The sequence below is a fragment of the Strix uralensis genome, chromosome Z (genome assembly GCF_047716275.1).
Source record: "Strix uralensis isolate ZFMK-TIS-50842 chromosome Z, bStrUra1, whole genome shotgun sequence".
In the NCBI taxonomy this organism is placed as follows: Eukaryota; Metazoa; Chordata; class Aves; order Strigiformes; family Strigidae; genus Strix; species Strix uralensis.
The window spans coordinates 26,970,696-26,990,537 of NC_134012.1; the positions used below are offsets into that span (position 1 = coordinate 26,970,696).

At 43.0% G+C, this 19,842-nt stretch overlaps 1 protein-coding gene across 3 annotated transcripts; it reads left to right on the forward strand.

The window, feature by feature from the left end:
- Nucleotides 1-1,081: 1,081 nt before the first annotated feature.
- Nucleotides 1,082-17,092, forward strand: GCNT4 (glucosaminyl (N-acetyl) transferase 4). 3 transcript variants are annotated; one of them, XM_074857029.1, is made up of 4 exons: nucleotides 10,647-10,783; nucleotides 12,318-12,381; nucleotides 13,893-15,197; nucleotides 15,652-17,092. In XM_074857029.1, the coding sequence occupies exons 3-4, from the start codon at nucleotides 13,894-13,896 to the stop codon at nucleotides 15,743-15,745; spliced, it is 1,398 nt and encodes a 465-aa protein (XP_074713130.1). In that variant the 5' UTR covers nucleotides 10,647-10,783; nucleotides 12,318-12,381; nucleotide 13,893; the 3' UTR covers nucleotides 15,746-17,092. The 3 variants fall into 3 exon arrangements, with proteins under 3 accessions (XP_074713128.1, XP_074713130.1, XP_074713131.1); XM_074857027.1 differs by lacking the exons at nucleotides 10,647-10,783; nucleotides 12,318-12,381 and adding an exon at nucleotides 1,082-1,173; XM_074857030.1 differs by lacking the exon at nucleotides 10,647-10,783 and having other exon boundaries at nucleotides 12,271-12,381; nucleotides 13,893-17,092.
- The last annotated feature ends 2,750 nt before the right edge of the window (nucleotides 17,093-19,842 follow it).

Below are 19,842 nucleotides of genomic sequence, written 5' to 3' on the forward strand. Positions count from 1 at the left end.
TTAAGTGGGGAATTCAGAAGCTCTTCTTGCTGTATGAATTTGCTGTGCTGGGCCCATCGAGCTAAGGGAGGACTGCAGGATTCTGTGGATCTGTGACACCAAACCTCTCTTTGGAGCTTATGAGATTCAACCTGCTCCTGCTACGCTAGAGAACAGAGCACAAATAATAAGCTCTGTAGTACAGAGATGTGCAGTTTATAAATCCGTATGAGCTGGAAGGCTGATGATGAAGAGGAGGCTGGTGTGCACAATACTTTGGTCAAAATGTGGGTGGAGAGGAGGAGAATGCTATGTATGCCTTAGGAGTACTGCTGCTGTGCTTTTCTTGAGGGAAAATACTGTGGTATTTGTTTGTGGTACACGCAAGTAGTACATTGTTTAGTTCCTCACATTTCTTTGTAACCATTACGCACACAACGTTTAGGTATAATAGCACAAAAATATATTTCTTGCCATATAAGAGACATTGTATATCATATGAGGTACTTATGTATAGGTGAACTTGCAATGCAGATCATCATGTCTAAAAAGAGTTTCAGAAAGTATCACCAGGACATTTGGGGTCATACCAGGAGCCCAAATTTCTGGCCTTGGCTCAGTGGCAGAGCTATTTCATCTGGAGGGAGCAAGGCCTTCAAAACCTGACATTTCGGTACCTGAAGTACTGTGTGAGTCTTGAACTTGGTGAGGCTTTTGACAGAGACTTGTCACATCTGGGCACTTTTCTGCCTCTCCCCAAGCTCTCTTCACCCTGCTGTAGAAAGAAATCAGGTTGCTTTGATGTGATCTGTTCTTTTTACAGTGCTTTTTTTCCCCATCTTCTCGATGCTTAGAAATGCTATACAAGTAAACAAAAATTATATGCTTATAATACAGATAATGGCTTCCACAGCTTATTGCAGAAAGCCTCCATACTCACCATCTTTCAGCTAACATTTTACACTTTTCTTTCATAATCTGTGCAAGCAATAATGTCGTCCTGGCTACTTCTGTACCTCCGACTTCACACGCGCTTGAAACACCAGTAAAGGTGGAGGCTGCAGGGATTGTCAGGATGGAGCAGACACCAGGACTCTGTTCAACCACTGAGCTGGCCATGCCTGTGTTGATCTTCTGGCACAGAGCGTCCTAAAGAGCTCTGCAAGGGGAAGAGACCACAGCAGATTCTGGGAGGTAGGTCTGCAGCTCTTACTGAAATGATCTTGCTGATGTGACAAGTTGTGATTTTGGCAGTGAAGACTTTGACCTGGGGTGAATTGACTTTAAGGGGGTGATTTACACTGGGGGCTCACAGACAAGAGTGCAGGCAGCTTGGTGGAGAGGTGAAGGAAATGAAGAAATATTTTGAGCTGTTAATGGGAGCTTTTCTGCAGTGTGGTGCAGTTTCTCCTGCCTCCCTGTCTAACAGGAAACTTCCACCCCCTCTTACGGTGCTACTCCTTGCCAATGTACACAAGTTCTGGCCCTTTGGGCCTGATTTTTATGTTATGTGGTAGTTAGGGGGAAAAGATTAACCCTCTCTCCACCACAGTAGTAGTATTACTTTAAACTCTCACATGAGTTGGAACAAAGCTGTTAAACTCCAGATTGTCCCAAATTAGAAGTGAGTGAACTCTATTTATGATTTCAAAATAATTAATTAATGAAAAAAAAATTTTTGTCTTGACTCCTGCCTTTATGGTGCATAAGTCCTTGGGAATCATGGATACTCCCATCTCTTAAAGTCAGAGAATTTAAATACTCAACATACAAGAAATCAGGCCTGAGAATTTCCATGGCAAACTAAACCATGGACTTCCTAAACACTTCCTTGCTTTAACAGGGCTGCAAATTCTCTGACTGGCAGGACAGAATAGTTTGGGATATACCAAGGGATTTGCCAAGAGATTTTGCTTTTCAGGCCTTCACCAGAACAGTTTCCATCAAAACTTATTGTAAAGCAGTTCATATTAGTTGGGAATGCAGAGGAACCAGGTTCACTTATGTCTTGTGCTGCTTGTCTTCTTGCATGACCCTGCAGAAGTCACTTGCCTCTTTTTCCTGGCCACAGAGCAGAGACACAGACTTTCTTTACCTGGAACATGGACGTGCAGAAATTAATGATAATATTTTACTGCAATTGTGGAGATCACCGATGTATTGGAGGCAGCTAGAAGAATATCCACCCTTTTCTAAAGAAAATATAGAGAATTGGGACTGAGAGGCAGACAGACAAGCAAAAGAACTTACTGTCAGCACAGCAGGTTCCATTGGGAAACACAGATCTGTGTATCCCATGCAATGAAGACTCCTCGTGTTTGGCACTGGGACAAAGTCGTATGCGACACCCATGATTGCCAAATCTTTGCTGAACCTGTGCTTCCCATGTATATGGTGAGAAGCTGTCTTTCCTCTTCCATAAGCACAAAACAGGCTGTGGTAAGCTGTAGTTTTTTGCTTGGGGCACTGTGTTTTAAGTCTTCAGGATCTTAAAATTGGCTGGCTTATCATTTAATTGGGCTTAGGTCTAAAAGTAATGGCGTATTTTTCCACATCTCACAATTAGAGGTCCATAAGGCAGCATGTAATACTTAGCTCTTTGGTTGTCTGACATTTAGAGGAAATCTAAGTATTACATCAGGCAGGCCAAAACAAGGGGGTGAGCTGTGTGGAATGAGGCTGGTAGTGGGCACTGCTATGTTACAGGGGCATAGGCTGAGACTCCAGTACAGGGAAGGTAAGTGGAGAACCAGACAAGCTCAATAGAATCAACTGATCTAGATTTAATGCGAAGCTCTGCAATCCTTATCAATAGACAATTTTGTGATGGAAGTAACCAGCTAGCAGCAGTAAACATTAGCACATGAATACATTAACTTTCCCAGCTAGCAGCATTGAATAATCAAGTAGAGTTAAAAGTTAAATTCAAACAGTTTACTAAAAAAAAAAAAAATCACTTAACAAAGTACATCATTACTTTTCTCCTTCTCCAGCTTCCCAGGAACATTGTCCCCTCTACCTTCCCCAGAGACCAGTCAAGTGACTTGATTTGTATAGAGTAGAGGGAAAACCAAAAGGAACTAACTGCATCTTTCTGCAGAGCTGGTCATGCAAACAGCTTGACCAGTTTTGCATTGCTATGTAAGTGGGTGTGTATTAAACAAACAGAGATATTTTATCAGGGAGAACTTTTTCTAAAGTGTTTGCCTGGACGAGAGGGAATTGTTCCGTGGTTCCTGCTATTATATGATAATGGTGTTGGTTGCTGAAATACAGTGTGACCTGGTTTCCAAGAAAAGGTGTAGACACTGATTTTGCCTCAGATGCCTTTGAGGGATGGGGGAGTAGTGAGTCAGAGAAAGCAGCTGTTTGGCTGCTCTGTTTGATTTTTTGTCGATGTTGTTAATGCTACCAACATGGAAGCACTTACCCTCATTGATTGTCTCTCCATTCTCCTCTTTCATCATTTCTCAACCTCTGTTCTGCTGCTCCTACTCTTCTCAGCAGCCATTCCCTTTTTAATTTTTTAACCCAAGTGATAAATAAGGAGCCTGATTTGTGCTGTCTGTCATCAGAAGGGCTTCTATGTGGGAGAGACAACAGCATGGTGGGGTAGGAGCATTCCTGCTCCCCTGCATCCTCTCTCTCCATTTCCTCTCCTTCCACAGACTTGTATTCAGACTTGACCTTTTCACTTAGCTCTTGCTCTGTGGCAAGCACAAAAGCAGGTTGTCCTACAACAGCATTCATAGCGAGTAATATGCATTTCAGATCAACTGAGGAGAGAGCAGTGCCTACTCACAGCCTGAATCTTCCAAGAATCCCTGTTCTGGTAGCAGCCAATGTGTCTTGCCACTCCACAGTCTGGGTTAGCCACTCCAAATCTGATGTGACAACAGTTAGAGAGATGGTTCCCACCAGCTGGTTGACTGACATGACACCAAAAATTGTTTGTGGAATCTGTAGCAAACAGTAGTCACAGACTTCTTTGCTGGGTAATGCTAAAGTAGAAAATAAATAGTATAAATTTGACAGGGCTACACATTAAGGAATATCATGGTTTTGGTTTTTCTGTAGCTCAATGTAGTTGGTGGTTGAGCTTGAACTTTTGCTTACCTGCTGAACAGGTCCTTAAGGAAGGACTGATAGAGGGCAGAGCAGGGGAGCAGTGGACATTGACTGATGCACACCTTGCATTCCTCAGGAAAGTTGTGATCCATTGGTTGTTGCAGGCAGACAGGTTACAAGCTTCCTCAGGTAGCCCTGCTGCTGAACCTGTTGCTTTCAGAGCTGTCTGGAGCACCTTTCCCCTCTCCATGAGGCCAGCCTGCTCTGAGCAGAGATCCCTCCAGCCTTCCTGGCCAAAACCCAACCTTGAAAGCAGGATTTTCATCCTTCTGCCTGCAGGGAGACTTCTGGTGTGTCTTGGCCCCACCAGGCTCTGGGCTTCCTGTGATGGACCCAGGCAGTTCATGACAGCACCAGCCTGCAGACAGCATCCAGGGAGCTTGTGGACTCTGTAGATCCACCTGGCAGCTTCTACCATTAATCACTGAAATGCTCGTGTTTAGTGGAGCACAAGCTATATCAGAAAAGACACAATGAGGAAAGGGAATGAAGTGCTGGGGAGTTGCAAAACTCCTTGTAGTCTCAAACAAAGTGGTTGGTGAACTGTTAATAAACCAGTGTGATCTGAATACAGACGAACTGGGAACACCTCTGCAGTGCATAGGAAAGGGTGGAAGAAGACCACATATTTTGATGAGACCAATGACACGTTTGCCCTTTTTGGACCAGTTAAAGCAAACTCTTAATTGGGGACTTTAGTTACAAACGGTCTCCATCAAAAGTAGCTTGTCTGAATCTTCACTGTTTTTCATGGTTGATTTTGCCCCACAGGAGTTTTTGCTAGATGGGGAGAAGGAGAAAAGAGTAGATGTAAAATGTAAATACCCACAGGTCTTTGACTTTTGAGTTACATAAAAATTACCTTGAATAATGCAACTGTTACTTTAAAGGAACAGCTTTTTGGAAACTGCTTTATTCCCGAGAAAGCTGTTTCCAATAGCCATAGAGTAATTTGCAAAATAGGAACAGAGGGTTCTGGAGGGGCTGGGGCTGCTTCTTCAGTGCCAGGGGGGTCTGCTGTCTTTTTTCCTGCAAGGCAGTCAGTTTTCATATTTTCAGACTTGTACTGCTGATACAGGGATGCAAGAGGTGGACTGTGTGGACTGCAGGTGAGACTTGCTGTGCAGAGCAAGAGGAATGTGAGAGTTGGTAATTTGTTCCTGCTCAGGGTGAAGGGAGCTGCAGACTCCTCCTGTGCTAGAATGACATTGGCATCACTGAGTTGCACAGATTGGAAGTTGCTGTTACTCTGGGTACACGGGGTTTATGGAAACAGAAGAAATAATAATGTGAGACGCAGCAGTAAAGCCCTGGGCACTCGGTGCTCTCAATAACTAGGGCTCTGCATATGTAACTCATTAGGGTTTTAGTAAAGTGGAAACACGCCTTCAGTGAGGCAGCATTAGCTCAAAGCCTGCCAGTTTCTCTGCTCTGCAGAAGGGAACCTGTCTGTTTCTCTGGGTTGCTGGAATCCCTCCTTAACCCTTTATAGATAGGTGGTCTCAAAGAGGGTGGAAGCTCCTGTAACCGTGGTGGATACGTGCCATTGGGGGTCAGCCAGAGCAGGAGCTTGGTTCTCTGTGCTGCCTCATGCTTGTGCTGACCAGAGCAGCTTTCAGGCTGACTTTTCTCCATTGCTCCTGAGCACTGCTCTGGGACAGAATAGTTGCTGGGGTATTACTGACCAAAGATCAGGGTTGGTTGCTGTGCTGCTACCCCCAGAATGCTTCAAACCGGATGTGCACCAAGGCTGCACCATTGCAAGCTGACAGAGCTTGCAGTGCTGGTACAAAAGCTAGGCTCTTGTCCTGGCTCCTGTTTGTTGGGGCAGTGACTTTCCTAGGGCTGCCTCACCCAGGCCGTCTCACAGCCTGTGCTCTGGGACAAACTGATGGTCCTTTGCAGTTCCTTATGTCTTTTTACCAGCTGCGGAGTGACCTCAGATTCTTAGTCTGACAAACATTGGGCAAGGTGGGTCTCGCATGCATGGTACAGCAACCAGGATACAGAATAGGTTCTCTGCTGGTTTTCTTCAAGACCAAATCCAGAAGCACTCTGAGTAATTTAACCACATTGAGTTCTGCTCCCTAGCATACAGTATTTCTAGATGTTGTAGGACAACCTCAAGCAGATCAGTGGAAATGTACCTGCCTATGGCAGGGGTTTGGACTAGGTGACCTTTAAAGGTCCCTTCCAACCCAAACCAATCTATGATTCTATGAAATAATGCATGATGGCATGGTTATATGGTTTCTTAGTAGGAGCGGTGCTTTAAACTTGCTTTTACTCTGAAGGAATGGATGTATACCTTATATAAAATGTTATTCCCAATAAATTAATTTGCATGCTCACAGGAAGCTCTTCAGAGCAGAAATTTGGACCACCACATCTCATAGTGTACAGACTCAACCGATTAATACCTGATTGTTCTGTTCCTCTTCCAACACACAGCATCAGCTTTTATTTTTCTTTCAAGGGCCACAGGCTTACAGGGAGATGGGCATGACTTCTCCCCATTCCTCTTCGTGTATGTGTGGTCTGCTTCCTTCCAGGGAAGGGACACTGGGCTGGTAGGAGATATCCTGTGCTACCCCAAATATGCAGTTCACCAGCTGAACTGTGACGATTCACTTGTCTGCATAGCACTGAGAAGATGCAACGGTTTCAAAGGTCTGCTTTTGCAGTGGTTTGGTAAATACAGTGAAACCTCAGATAGGAACACTCAATTTAAATCTAGCTTACACTGATTAGCATTGTTTCCACAGCATCACGGATGTTCCATGTTACGGAACTATAAATAATACGAATTAAATAATACAGGAGAGTTACAAGCTTCGCTTGCAACGGCCTTGCTACCTCTGTGATACTTCACAGTGGCCTTATCCAGTGTGTTTAGATCAGCATGCAACAAAAAATTTACACAATATTCAAGTGAAAATGCAGAAGAGCTTTTTAGGCAGGCAGATAATCACTCCCTCTTAGGCTCTACCTTGGTGGCCAGGATTGCCACTGCTACTTTTTACAAATTTTTACAGAAGAGAACATATTTTTTATTATGTGAAATGCAAATAAAGAAGCAAATGTTGCTCTAATCCAGCTTAATTTTGATGAAACAAAAAAGCTAAACTGCAAAACAAGCCAAAACATGGATTGTTGCCATCTCTGATACTTTGTTCCCATTCAAAACTGGATTTCTTTTAGAACTTTTTTCAGTCCAGTTTAAATAAAAGATCCTGAAATAGGAAATGTTTACTGCCTTGAGGCACCACACATGTTTTTTGGGAGTGCCAGTGAAATGCAAAAGCACTCCTATGTTCACATGGCTTCAGAGCAGGATGTACAGGGTTTTCTGACCAGGTTGCATCTGGTGTTAGCAGCACACCTAACCCTTGCTTAATCCTTCTCAGGGATTGCTTTTTAAATTTCAATATCGCAGAAGGCATACTAGAGCTGTGCTGTCAATCAGAAGAGTTGTAATTAATGCCTGTAGTTAGTGAGTGGAAGCTTTTAGCTGAACTGCTCCCCAGCCACCGTGCTGTGCTCCCACCTGAAGCCTGAGAACCTGCAGAGAAGATTTCCCCCTCTTCCCAACAACTTCACTCATTTTCATTTCATGGTTGAATCCTGAGCGGTGTACATGGCTTTATGAATAAAGAAAGTTTTGACACAGCGAAATTTGCAGCTGAGAGCATCATCTTTGAGAGACTAAGAGCTGTAGTCAGTACTTGGTGGATGGCCTTTGTCCATCTCTGAATATGAATAGCAGATGTGAAGGGAGAGCCACTTCCCAGGTTTTTATAATTATTTTTTTTGTGCATGCATTATGGTGTTAGTGACAAGGGAAACATAGATTTCTCCAATGGAAATCTTCAGATGAATTGCCATAGATTAAACTTTGATGTAACAAATCAATAATGGGTCTGTTAATTAGACTGATACAAATGTGCATGTTTGTTCTTGGCCAACATGGAGAGGCTAAAATCTGGATGGTTTAGCAGAAGTGTGGTGCAGAGAGAGGAGAGGCAGATTTCCCTGGGAGACAGGGTTTGTGAAAAGGCTGTATGACTTAGGGAGAATCTGAACAGAAGTCTTATGCTCAGCAAAGACCCACGGCTCCTGCCCTCCTCGAGTGGTTGGCTGTGCAAACTTACTCTCATTCCTGTTTGCAGGAGTTGAGGTGACTCCTGGAGGGATGGAATGGGGAAGGGCAGATACGGGTGAAAGTCACTGACCGGTGGCTGTGCTCTTGTGTCAAATCCTGATCTGTCCCCCTCTCAACACCCAAGAGCAGATTCCTGGAGCCCAGGCTGCACCAGGGTCAGCATGGGAAGGAGAGGTGCTGCGGGTGTTGCGTCCTTCTGATAGAGAGGTGCCTGGTCAGACACACGCGTGATGTGCTGCAGTCTTTGCTCATGACAGATTTGGACTAGCCACACCCCAAAGGCATACTTAGGGAATTCCACAGGATAAGTGCATGGTGGTGTGTAGAAATGTTATGAGTCAGTAGAGCTGAAATTAGTATTGTTTTAATACTTTTTTTTTCCCCCTCCCAAAAGAATCCTAAAAGCAGGCCTTAATTTACCTTTAATTAGCCTTTCCTTTGGTTTCACCTTGCAAGCATTTAACATTTCAAGCAATTACAGTCTCTCAGTAGAGATTCAACTTTTCTGTGTTGTTATAGTAATCTGTATTGTAAAAGCCAAGAAAAATAGCCACCAGTTCAATTTGATTCTCTGGCCCTTATAGGTGAGCTTTACTTTTACCTCCATGACAGTGTTCCAGTATGAACTTGGGTGATTTATTCAAGCAGTTTGCCTATGGATGGTGTGCAGGTGCAAACACTGCTATTCATGTTTATGATGTGCCCACTGTAGGGGTTTGCACACTTCTAGGTACTTTGCAGCTTCAGTGGCTGTTAATTTGTGTTTACAGATTGCCAGAGTAAGATTCACTAGTTTGTAAGCAGGATTAACAATTTTTGGGGGGAAGGTAAACTTCTGCACATCTGGCTGATAGGAACTGGAATCACTATTGACGCAACAGATCTTTACAGGTATTCCCCTGTGATCAGACCATACATCCCCAAACCTTTGCTGTGTTACCCAAAGTATATATATGAATGTCTATAGACATATACGTGTTATTTCCTGTGTACTTATGTCCATGTTCTCTCTCTCTTCCCCAGCTGCTGCAAGTCAGTAGAAACCAAGGTCTAATTCTAGTGTATGTCCTTGTGTTCAGTTTCTGGCACACTTCTGCCTTCAGCTTGGCCTTCCTTCCCAGCATTTCCTTTAGCAGGCCATGGCTTGGTTCATAAATTTCAATGGTTTCAGTACACAGGGAAGAAAGTTTATCCTCTGGTTTTACAGGGCTTTATAAGTGTCATGTGAGCCCCAGGAGAGCTGCAGAATTCTTCTGCAGCCCCCCAAAAGACAAGACTTGTGCACTAGATTGAATCAGGGAGGAAAGAGTGGAGTTCCACTGCCCACTTGAAGAGTGCTGTGTATTTTCTGGTGCTTCTGCAAGCCCAGCATCATTGCCTTAGGCAGACACAAACAACTGAGCCTAGCATGGAGGCAAGGACCGAGAATTTCCATTTGAGAGTGGCATGGGTCAGCCTTTTCCCAGTCCTCTTGGGAGGGTTTATTCTGCGGACTAAGGCCAACACAGTGTGAGCAGAGGGACTTGATCTGTGGCTGAACATTTTCAAGAGGGTGTGAAATTCTCCCACCACCTTGTTCCTCCTTTTGTGTCATTGTGCAGCTTGCACAGTTGCAGAGAGCAAATGATTTTAAGTGTTCAGAGGTGTAAAGCTGTCCAAAACAGCTTCTTGCAGGGAGGAAAGTAAAGAAAAAAAAAAAAAGACAGTGAAATACACCAATGGAAAACCCAGCTGTTTTCTGGGTGGTGTACAAATATTGCCATTGTGGATCTAACTAGTAATTCTCTTCTGGTCCAGCAGTAGATAAAAGAAGATTCAGAGAACAGGGCAATGATAACAAGAAACATTTTTACAGGTAAAAATTTCATGTCAGAAGTCTTGGCAGCTGGTAATTGCCTGATGTTGTGGTTCCAGGGAATTTAGCTTTTCATCCATATTTATGTATTGGTGAAGGTAACTCTGGAAACTCTCAATAGCCAGCTGATTGCCTAACTCCTTCTTGAATCCTGATGAGTTCATGGTCTTTAAGGTACCTTATGACAGACTATAATTATGTGTTGTGTAAGAACACGTGTTTTGTTGCACAACATGAATGTGTTTCCCTTGTATTTTTGCATGTCTGTTTTCTTTGAATATCCCTTGCTTTACAGATGCAAAGGATAAATAAAAACACCCATTTACCTTTTCTGAATCATTCAGTACTTGGCATCCCAGTCAGTAAGTGCCCTGACCAGGTTAGATGCTGTGTGTGTGTATATAGACCAGCTGTGTGATATGTTTTGGTCGCAAGATGAGATCAGTCTCAATCTCTTCAGGAGTCTTCTGGCATGCAGAAAAGAAAGTGCAGAATTTTACAAAACAAGGCAAGATGGCAATGTGAAGCTCCCTTCCTAATATAAAATCCTTGCGCAAAAGATGGAACATTGCTCCTGCATATAGTATGGTAGCACCTGAGAAAAAAAAATACTCGTGAGCAAGATAACTGGAGGTAGCATCTGGTCAGTGCTAACCCAGGTAGGTGTTTCAGGTAGCTCTATGTGCCTGTTCCCGTCTGCCACATGTCATTTGTTCCCTCCTCCTCCAGAGAGGACTGTGTGTACAGTACACTGCTATGTCTGAGTGGGGCTTTGAGTGCTGCATGTGGCAAGAAATAAGAGTTTTGCACTTGAACCAAAACCTGATGAGATCTGTGGTGGCCCTTCTGTCCTGAGGGATTTCATTCTCTGGTCTCATACTTCTCCTGAAGGAATCATGGTCTTTTGCAGAAACTAACTTCCTCCTGGTTAGAGGCAAATGATTTGTGCCTAAAGAGCAAAGCTGTTGCCCTCATACTGATACACTGAGCCTGGCTGTGGAGTGTGTCAGAGGTAACAACAAGAATTTGTTGTGATAAGAATGGAGCCAGAGGGACAGTGGGGTATTGGTAGTGGTGAACTGCACTGCTGGAGAGATGTTAAGAGTGCTTAGGAGTGGTTGGGGTCACACATGGCCTGATTCTGTCTAGATCACTGTGGTGATGGTGATATCGTGTGAGTTGTAAACAAAACAAAACCGAAAAACAACAAACAAGTGGGGCTGTGGATGTAATTGCTGGCTTCTGGTGCTCTCATCTGACCAGATGCTGTCTAGGATCAAGGGGAGATCCTCCATAAACAAGGGATTTGGTGGAGGAGCTGAGATTTCTCACCCGTGCTCCTTAATTCCTCCATAGGGAATTTGAACCATGTCACCACAGTCTTCTGGATTTCTATGACCTCTTTATATGGCAAAATGGTGTCTTGTGCTTGGCAGTGCCAGAAAACATAGAAACATTCAGGGAGCTGGGTGTGGATCCTTTGCTCATCAGCTGTAAAGAGGGAGACCTCAGTGCTGTCCAGGTGATTTCTTGCACATCCTGGTCTAATTCTGGACTGCACTGGGCTCCAGTGGTCTAGGTTGGTAGTTTCAGGTGGGGAAGCATGACGCAATAGCTTTTTCATTGGTTTGCCTAGAAACAGAATGTTTGACACAGGGTCAGCTTCCATACATGGCTACCATAGGAAGAGGTGGTTTGGAGCAGTGAAGGATATGCTTTTTTCCCCCCTCCTTTTTCTTTGTCCAGGCTCTCTTTTGACTTTTTGAAGGAGGTAGAGAGGAAGGGAAGATTTACTCCCTGGATGAGGTGATCCCTGTTCAGCCAGGAGTGGTAGGGGTTGTCCTTGGTAGCCAGGGAGACCACTGTGCAAGAGTCACAGGGTGAGCTTCACAGAGAGATTGTACCACACAGGTCTTCTCCCTCCAAAGAAAAAAATGGGGACAGGTTAGCTGTATTCCCCCCTGCAGGGCTTCCATCACATGGCTGGAAACATGGCTTTGATTAGGAGTGGCTTTTAAGAGCGACTTTTCTCCTGGAACATAGATATAGAAAGGAAGTAGGTAAAGGGGAGATCTGGATTAGATGGGATTAGTTTGGAGAAGAAGTGAAGGAAAGCACCTGCTGGATAAGTGGGAAGGTGGGATTTTTGGCTTTGTGGGGAGATAGATCTAGTTTTTTCTCTTTGTTTGTTAGCGTACCTGAAGACTGTTTGTAAAACCTGCAGAAAGCTGCTGAGCTCTGGCTTCTACAAAATAAGGTACGTGTTGACTTACCCTCGCTCCCTTGCCTGGTCTATACCTGACACCCCCAGATGAAACAAGGAGGTGGCATTTACTTCTCCTTTCTGTTGCCCCCAGAAGAGAAATATCAAGGAGAAAGACACACAGTGAAAGGGAAAGTCAGGGAGAACAGACTAATGAAAGAGCTCTGCCTTGACAGGCTGCATTTTAATTGAAGCTACAACTTGCAAGACCTGACATTAGTGGGAATGCTAAAGATGCTGAAGTTAGTCTTGCAGTAAGTGGTGCACGCATCCCTCAGTACTTGATTGTACATGCATATGTGGGATTTGCAGACATCTGAGCCACTTCTGCTGGCCTTGCCATTTTATTCACTCTGAAGCATTGCAGAACAGCTTCTTCTCAAAAGAAAATTTGGAGAGCTTTTCAATCTAGAGACAAAATAGAGCTTATTTTAAACTAAGTAGAGCTAAGTTTAATGCTGCACCTGGATGTAAACTCTGGTCTAATTTGAATTCAGGGATAGAAACAATGCTGCTTGCATTCAGCTGGTAAAGCGGAGCTATATGGAAAGAGGATCACTGTATTTAGCTTTTATTGTAATACCTCAGTTGTTAAGTTGCTACACAGGAATGTTATTAAATACCCTGCTGCCTAAAAAGGGGCCATGTGTGTTTTTGCAGTCCCATCCAGTGTTGTGTCACAACAGAAGAGAACAGGATAGATGCACTGTTGCTCACTACTACCCCTTCTGACTTCAAAAGGTTACATTATATGCTCATTCCAGTGGATGGAAGTGCGATGTCTTCATCCGTCTCTTTCTTCAGGGCAGGTTAACAGTATTTTCCAAAAGAAATCTGGACACAGGGAGCACTTTGGTCTTGTCAGACCCTGTTGGGAGAGGAGGGGAAGGAAATTCATTTCCCCTCGGACATCTTCATGGGCCAGCCCCAGTGTTAGACAATGAGAATGCTCTGACTTAATTCTAAAGCTTTCAGTTTAATGCTTTATTTTTTAAAAATACTAATATCTACCATTAAGCATGCATTCTTCGCAGACACACAAGAGATCCCCTTGCTGCTCCTATTGAATCCCCTGGAGTTACTCAGGAAAATAAACAATCCTTCCAACTCATTTAAAGGATGGTCATGTTTCTGCCAATGTAGGGGTAGCTGTATTTCAGTTTGTGACTCATAAGAAATTAAAAAAAAAAGTCTGGGAAATAAACAGTGGTAGTCTTGTTCCATTACTCTTATTTAGCTGGAAATCATCTGAAATCTGGATTGGTTTATTGCCTTCTGCCAGCTAATTCAGGGGAATGAAATCTTTGCCTACTATTGTGGTAAAATCTGTCTGTGAATTAACATGATGATTAAGAAAAAACTGCAGATTTCCAGTGCCTTGTTCTGCTAGGGTGGTGTTTATGCTGTAGACAGACCAGTGTGCACATGTCTTTCTTAGAAGCTAGAATTGTCTCTGATGCTTTGTTCCTGGTTTAAAATACCATTATGTCTCTGTTTTCTTGCAGAATGAAGAGACGCAAGTGTCCCAACAAATGTCCCTCACGACGAAAGATCCTAATCCTGTGTGTTACAGGGTGGCTGATTGCACTGCTGAAGATCCTCCATGTTGAAAGACACTTCTTTCCCTCTAAGGGCATTTATTTGGTTGAGCACTTCTTGAGCACTTCTTCTTATGTTAGAAACAGGTATTCCTACCTTAGAAATGAGTTCCAGTATGAAATTAATTGTTCCTCTATATATGAACAAGATCCCCATGAAATTGGCAAGAGTTTAGAGATAAGAAGAAAAGAGATAATTGATTTAGCTGATGAAGATGTGATAGCAATGACGAGTGCTTGCCATGTGTATCATTCACTTAGGAAATACCACCTAAAACCTGTTTCTCCAGAGGAGGAGAGTTTTCCAGTTGCCTATTCTTTGGTCGTCCACAAAGATGCAGTAATGGTAGAAAGGCTCATACATTCACTGTACAGTCATCAAAATATTTACTGCATTCATTATGACCAAAAAGCAGCGAAAGGTTTCAAATCTGCTATGAACAATCTAGCTAAATGTTTCCCCAATATTTTCATTGCATCAAAACTGGAGACAGTGGACTATGCACATATTTCACGGCTGCAAGCAGATTTAAATTGTTTGTCTGATTTGATGGACTCTTCAGTTCCCTGGAAATACGTCATTAATTTGTGTGGCCAAGATTTTCCTTTGAGGTCAAATTTCGAGTTGGTCGCTGAGCTGAGGAAACTTGATGGAGGAAACATGCTGGAAACTATAAAGCCAAGCAGTAGCAAAAGAGAACGATTTACTTATCACTATGAACTTACGAAGGTGCCTTATGAATACATGCAGATGCCTGTAAAAACCAACATTTCCAAGAATCCACCGCCTCATGATATTGAGGTATTTGTAGGCAGTGCCTATTTTGTTTTAAGCCGAGCATTTATTCAATATACCCTTGAAAGCTCTCTTGCAAAAGATTTTTTCGAGTGGTCAAGGGATACATACTCTCCAGATGAACACTTCTGGGCCACTCTTGTACGTGTTCCTGGGGTCCCTGGGGAAGTTCCAAGGTCGGCCCAGGACATAACAGACCTACAAAGCAAAACTCGTCTGGTGAAATGGAATTATCTTGAAGACCATTTGTATCCTCCCTGCACTGGTACCCACCTTCGCAGTGTCTGCATTTATGGGGCTGCAGAATTAAGATGGCTTCTGAATTACGGGCACTGGTTCGCCAACAAGTTTGACTCCAAAGTAGACCCTGTCCTGGTGAAATGCTTGGCAGAAAAACTGGCAGAACAACAGAAAGAGTGGGTATATTTGTCCTCTGATAAATACTTTCTACACATAAATTCTATGAATGCCTCGCTATAGCAGCACAATCTTATCTGCTGTCAGTGCTGTGTACTGTTATAGCACAGCACCTGCAGTTCCTCTGCCTTGATCTGTTGCAGGATGTTAGCGAGTAAAATGTCCATTCTACATGAAGTTCGGGGCCCTGGAGAGCCAGGTGCTTGGCGATTTATTTATGAAATGTCATGCCTCTCTGATTAACTGGTTTGTTACTTGCCACAACAATCCTGTAATTGTTCTTCAGGGTGATTCTGAGAGGATGAAGTTTGGTTTTGGAGTCTCTGGCGCTGTCTGTCCCAATGGAATATTTCCGAACTGTGTTTTACATCAAGTGTGTTTGCGTCTTTCCTAAGAAACTCCAACACATTTGTCTACCTGTCCCCTTTTCCTTCACTTTTCTTTTTCTTAAAGGTATGAAACAAAGACCTCTGTATCTGCTACCTCAAGAAAACTGGAAGTGCCCAGCTCATGGACTAAACCAAGAGATCAGCATGACACCAAATGAGCCGTGTGGCCTCACCTGAAGTCCCAAACTTCCCGTCTGTGGGAGCTAACAAAGATCTTTGCAATGTGAATATGACTGGATGATATAAGGGAAAGAAGATCCTTAGATACTGCATTGTCTGTAGAATCGTTCTCTTCTCCCAGCTCATTTGTGCATTGTGTTTCCTTCTGTGAAGTGCGTGCTCAGGTGCTGTGCCACGCCTATGAAATCAGTGGTGGTTGATTATGAACTGTATAGGCAGTATACAAACGTGCCCTAACAGCAGTCTCTGCAGCCCCTTAGGGTAAATATCCATGCCAAAAGAAGACAATCTTCATTTCTGTCTCTGCCTGTAGAAATATTCTCCTGTGAAATCCCAGTCCTCTTGAGACAGTATGTCTACACACAGTGGATAACAAGTGCTATTTCTAATTAGTGTTCAGCAATGTGAACTATGTTGAAATGCAAAACATGTGAAGTCAGGTGGTAATCATAATAGCCATATTGCAGAAATTAAGACCCTGTGTAGAAGTGTCTTTTTGTCCCAGTCGTGTGGCCTTGCACCACCACGATCCCAAGCTGACGGGTGCCTGAGCAAGCCCTGGTTCAGCTGTAGAGCAACTGTTTTCCAACAGCCTCTGCTTCCCATTGCCCTGCCAGGCCTCCTGGTAGTGAAGTGGCCTGGGAGCCTCCTTGCAGCTGGGGTCCCCATCCTGCAGCATGAGAGAAGTGTTTCTTAGTGCAGGGGTCTCTGCAGAAACTCTTGCAACTCAGAAATGCGTCTTGGCATTTTGGGGATTTCTCTGAAACATTGGTCTGCCACAAGTTCAGTTTTGGTGATTCCAGTGGACACTAGGGTCTAGCTTGCTCCATGCTGCTGTCCTCTTTCTACCCATCTGGCTTTTATTAAGGGGCCTCTTCCTATGAGTGACTTTGGGATACCTGGTCTTACTGATCCACAAATTGCTGCAGTAATGACCATGTCTTGTACCCATGAGAAATCTTTGTTTCTTATTTGAGTTGAAAGAACCAAGTCATTATTTGGTCTCAGATTTTGTTCATAAATTTAGTCATGGTCAAATCATCTGCGGCTTAAGATTGGTTTTGGAAGTCAGGAGTTGCAGAACCTTTTTCCCCATTCAAGACACTGATTTCCTATGAGACCTCAGACAAGTCATCTGAGTTTTCTGTTTCAGCTGTAAAATAGGAACAATGACGTTCTATTATCTTGATAAGCACTTTGAAACCTATGGGTGTTATGGGTTGGTTGCACAGTACTAATTGCTTATCAAAGTATTTATGGAGTCTGTGGATGCACAGGTCAAGTATTTCTTTGATGTACCGTTTCTGAAATAAATGGGGATTATTTTTAAAGTATGTGTTGCTTACTTCAGTGACTTGCCATGTCTGCCCAGGGTTTTCCTGACTTGATGTGATTTATAGACACTTTGTAGGAAATCAAATATTGGCAGTATTTACAGATTCATTCATCAGTACTTGTATATAAAGTAGAGTTCCCATGTGGAAAAAGCTTAATAAAAGATGTTAGGATTCCAGAGGGCCAAGCCACAGCCTTCTGTACACACAAATTGATGTTTAATGATACATTTAAAATTTTTTATTTAGTTAAACTGGCTTTATGTATCTATATGCACACATCCCCATTTGTGTTTGAGTGATTTGCTCTACCATAAATGTATAAAAGTAATCCACCAGCACATTAAACTTAACTGAAGTTTGGGAGAACTTGTAGAGTAGGGCTGATGGTTGGACTCAATGATCCCAAGGGTCTTTTCCAACCTGAGTGATTATGTGATTCTGTGAAGTAAATAATTTTAATCAACATGCAACTTTGTGCTACTTTAACTGAATTTGGTTGAATGATACATTTAATTTAACTACTTTGAAGTAAGACAGTTCATGCTTCCTAGGTAATGAAGAGGTGGATGTGGAGATGGCGTAGTGTGGGGCAGCATCACCCATTACAGCAGTACGTTGCTAGCTGGGGAAGTACAAGAAGCATAGCTGCAACTTTATGAACTTTTGATTTTCTAATGAATTATAGATATTTGTGTTTTTTAAAGGTAACTTTAAAAGCTATTCAAGCTTGTAGAAAGGCAGTGCACAAAAATCATAGGATTGCTCAGGCTGGAAGATCATCTAGCCCAGCCTCCTGCTCACGTCAGGATCAACACTAAATTGGGGCTGGTTTTCTTGTGCTTTGTCCCAGGGAGTCTCGCAGATCTCTAGGGAAGATGCTGTAGCCTTCTGGGGCAACATTTTCCAATGTTTCCAGGAAAAAGAACAGCCAAAATATAAATTCCTTAACTTTTGAATAATCTTCTGGTTTTTTGACTGCATTCAGCAATGTAGATGCTATACTGATGCTTGTATCATAGTTAAATGATTAGACTACAGGGGTGGGTAACAATTTCATTGTTTATCTTTGACTTCATCATCTTTATTCTTTACACAGGTGGGTCAGGCTTTGCTGAAAATGCACCTGAGGCATGATCCACAAGCACCTTTCTTTCTGTGAGAAAAGTCGCTGAGCCTAGTTTACATCAAAGCAAATCTGAAGTTTTATTTGGGCTGGAATTTAGATTATAGGCAGTTATCTTCCATTCTGCTGTCACAGGGTTAGGGTTTTTTTGCCTTAGTAAAGCTCAGACATCCCTTTCTTCCCCTTCCTCACTTCTGCTGAAGAAGTTTCCTCTTGTAAGTTATTTCACAAATTTGAAATGCATGTACATTTGCATGTATTACATGGTTCCTTCTGTCTTTGTTCTGCTGAAGAAACCCCATGCTGGCTTTCTTCCACCCACCCTGGCCCATGCTGGCCTCATGGAGCATCTGGACTATCAGTTAACCTGATTTTCCTATTCAGGATGGATGTGTGGGTAGAGCACTAGTCCTGCTTCTGGCTGTCAGCACTGGTGTACAGGTCCAGCCCACTGTTTTGTTACTGTCTGAAAACAGCAAAAATGCTGTATGCATTCTAACATGGAAAAGTTAAGTGAGAAAGAAGAGGAAATAATGAACTTTAACGAAAGAGACACAGAGACATTTGTACAACTTGTCTTGCTAATGGATTTATTAGGCTGGACATGGAGTCAGGAAAATAGTATATACAAACATAAATGCCTCACTGTGTATTTTCTTTGACATTAGACTAAAAGGATGTGAAAGGAAAGACTAGAAATTAGACACCTAATCTGTAATTGTAATTAAAGCAGACTTGGCCTGTTAAGCATTTCTATGGCTGTTATGTCATCACTGTGGCATTTGAATCAGAATGTGTAAACATGAGAAAACCAGTATTTGGGCAGCAAATGTAGAGTATATGTGGCACAAGAGTGTGTGTTTACAGTGTGTGACCTTGATTTTTAGTTCAGGTATAATATCTGTTTCTATTTGGTGTTTTTACAGAACTTGCGTCATTCTTGGCAGTGGATAATTTCCACTCATCTAGAAATGATACTTCAGAACAATGTGATCGATTAGTAAGATGCGATAAGGCTATACTGAAAGTACCCCAGCACTGTTTGGTATTTTAAACTGATAGTTGAACACTCTATCCTGATCATGTTTTCTCAGAACTACCAGGCTCTTTGATTTTTCTATGACTAAACGATACTAATCTTTATAGAACTGATTCTTCTTAGAAAAGAGAGAAAGCAAAAGCCATGAAACTTTGGATGAGGCATTTTCTCAAGTGAGACAGTGTATTGGGTTTACATGGTGAAGTTTTGGTAGGGGAGGGGCTACAGGGGTGGCTTCTGTGATGAGATGCCAGAAACTTCCTCCATGTCCAATAGAGCCAATGTCAGCCGGCTCCGAGATGGACCCACCACTGGCCAAGGCCAAGCCCTTCAGCAGTGGTGGTAGCACCTCTGTGATAACATAGTTAAGAAGCGGAAAAATCTGCTATGTAATAGCAGCTGGAGAGAGGAGGGAGAATATATAAGAGAAACAACTCTGCAGACATCAGGGTCATTGAAGAAGAAGGGGAAGGAGGTGCTCCAGGCACTAGAGCAGAGATTCCCCTGCAGGCCATGGTGAAGACCATGGTGAGGCAGGCTCTGCCCCTGCAGCTCATGGAGGTTAATGGTACAGCA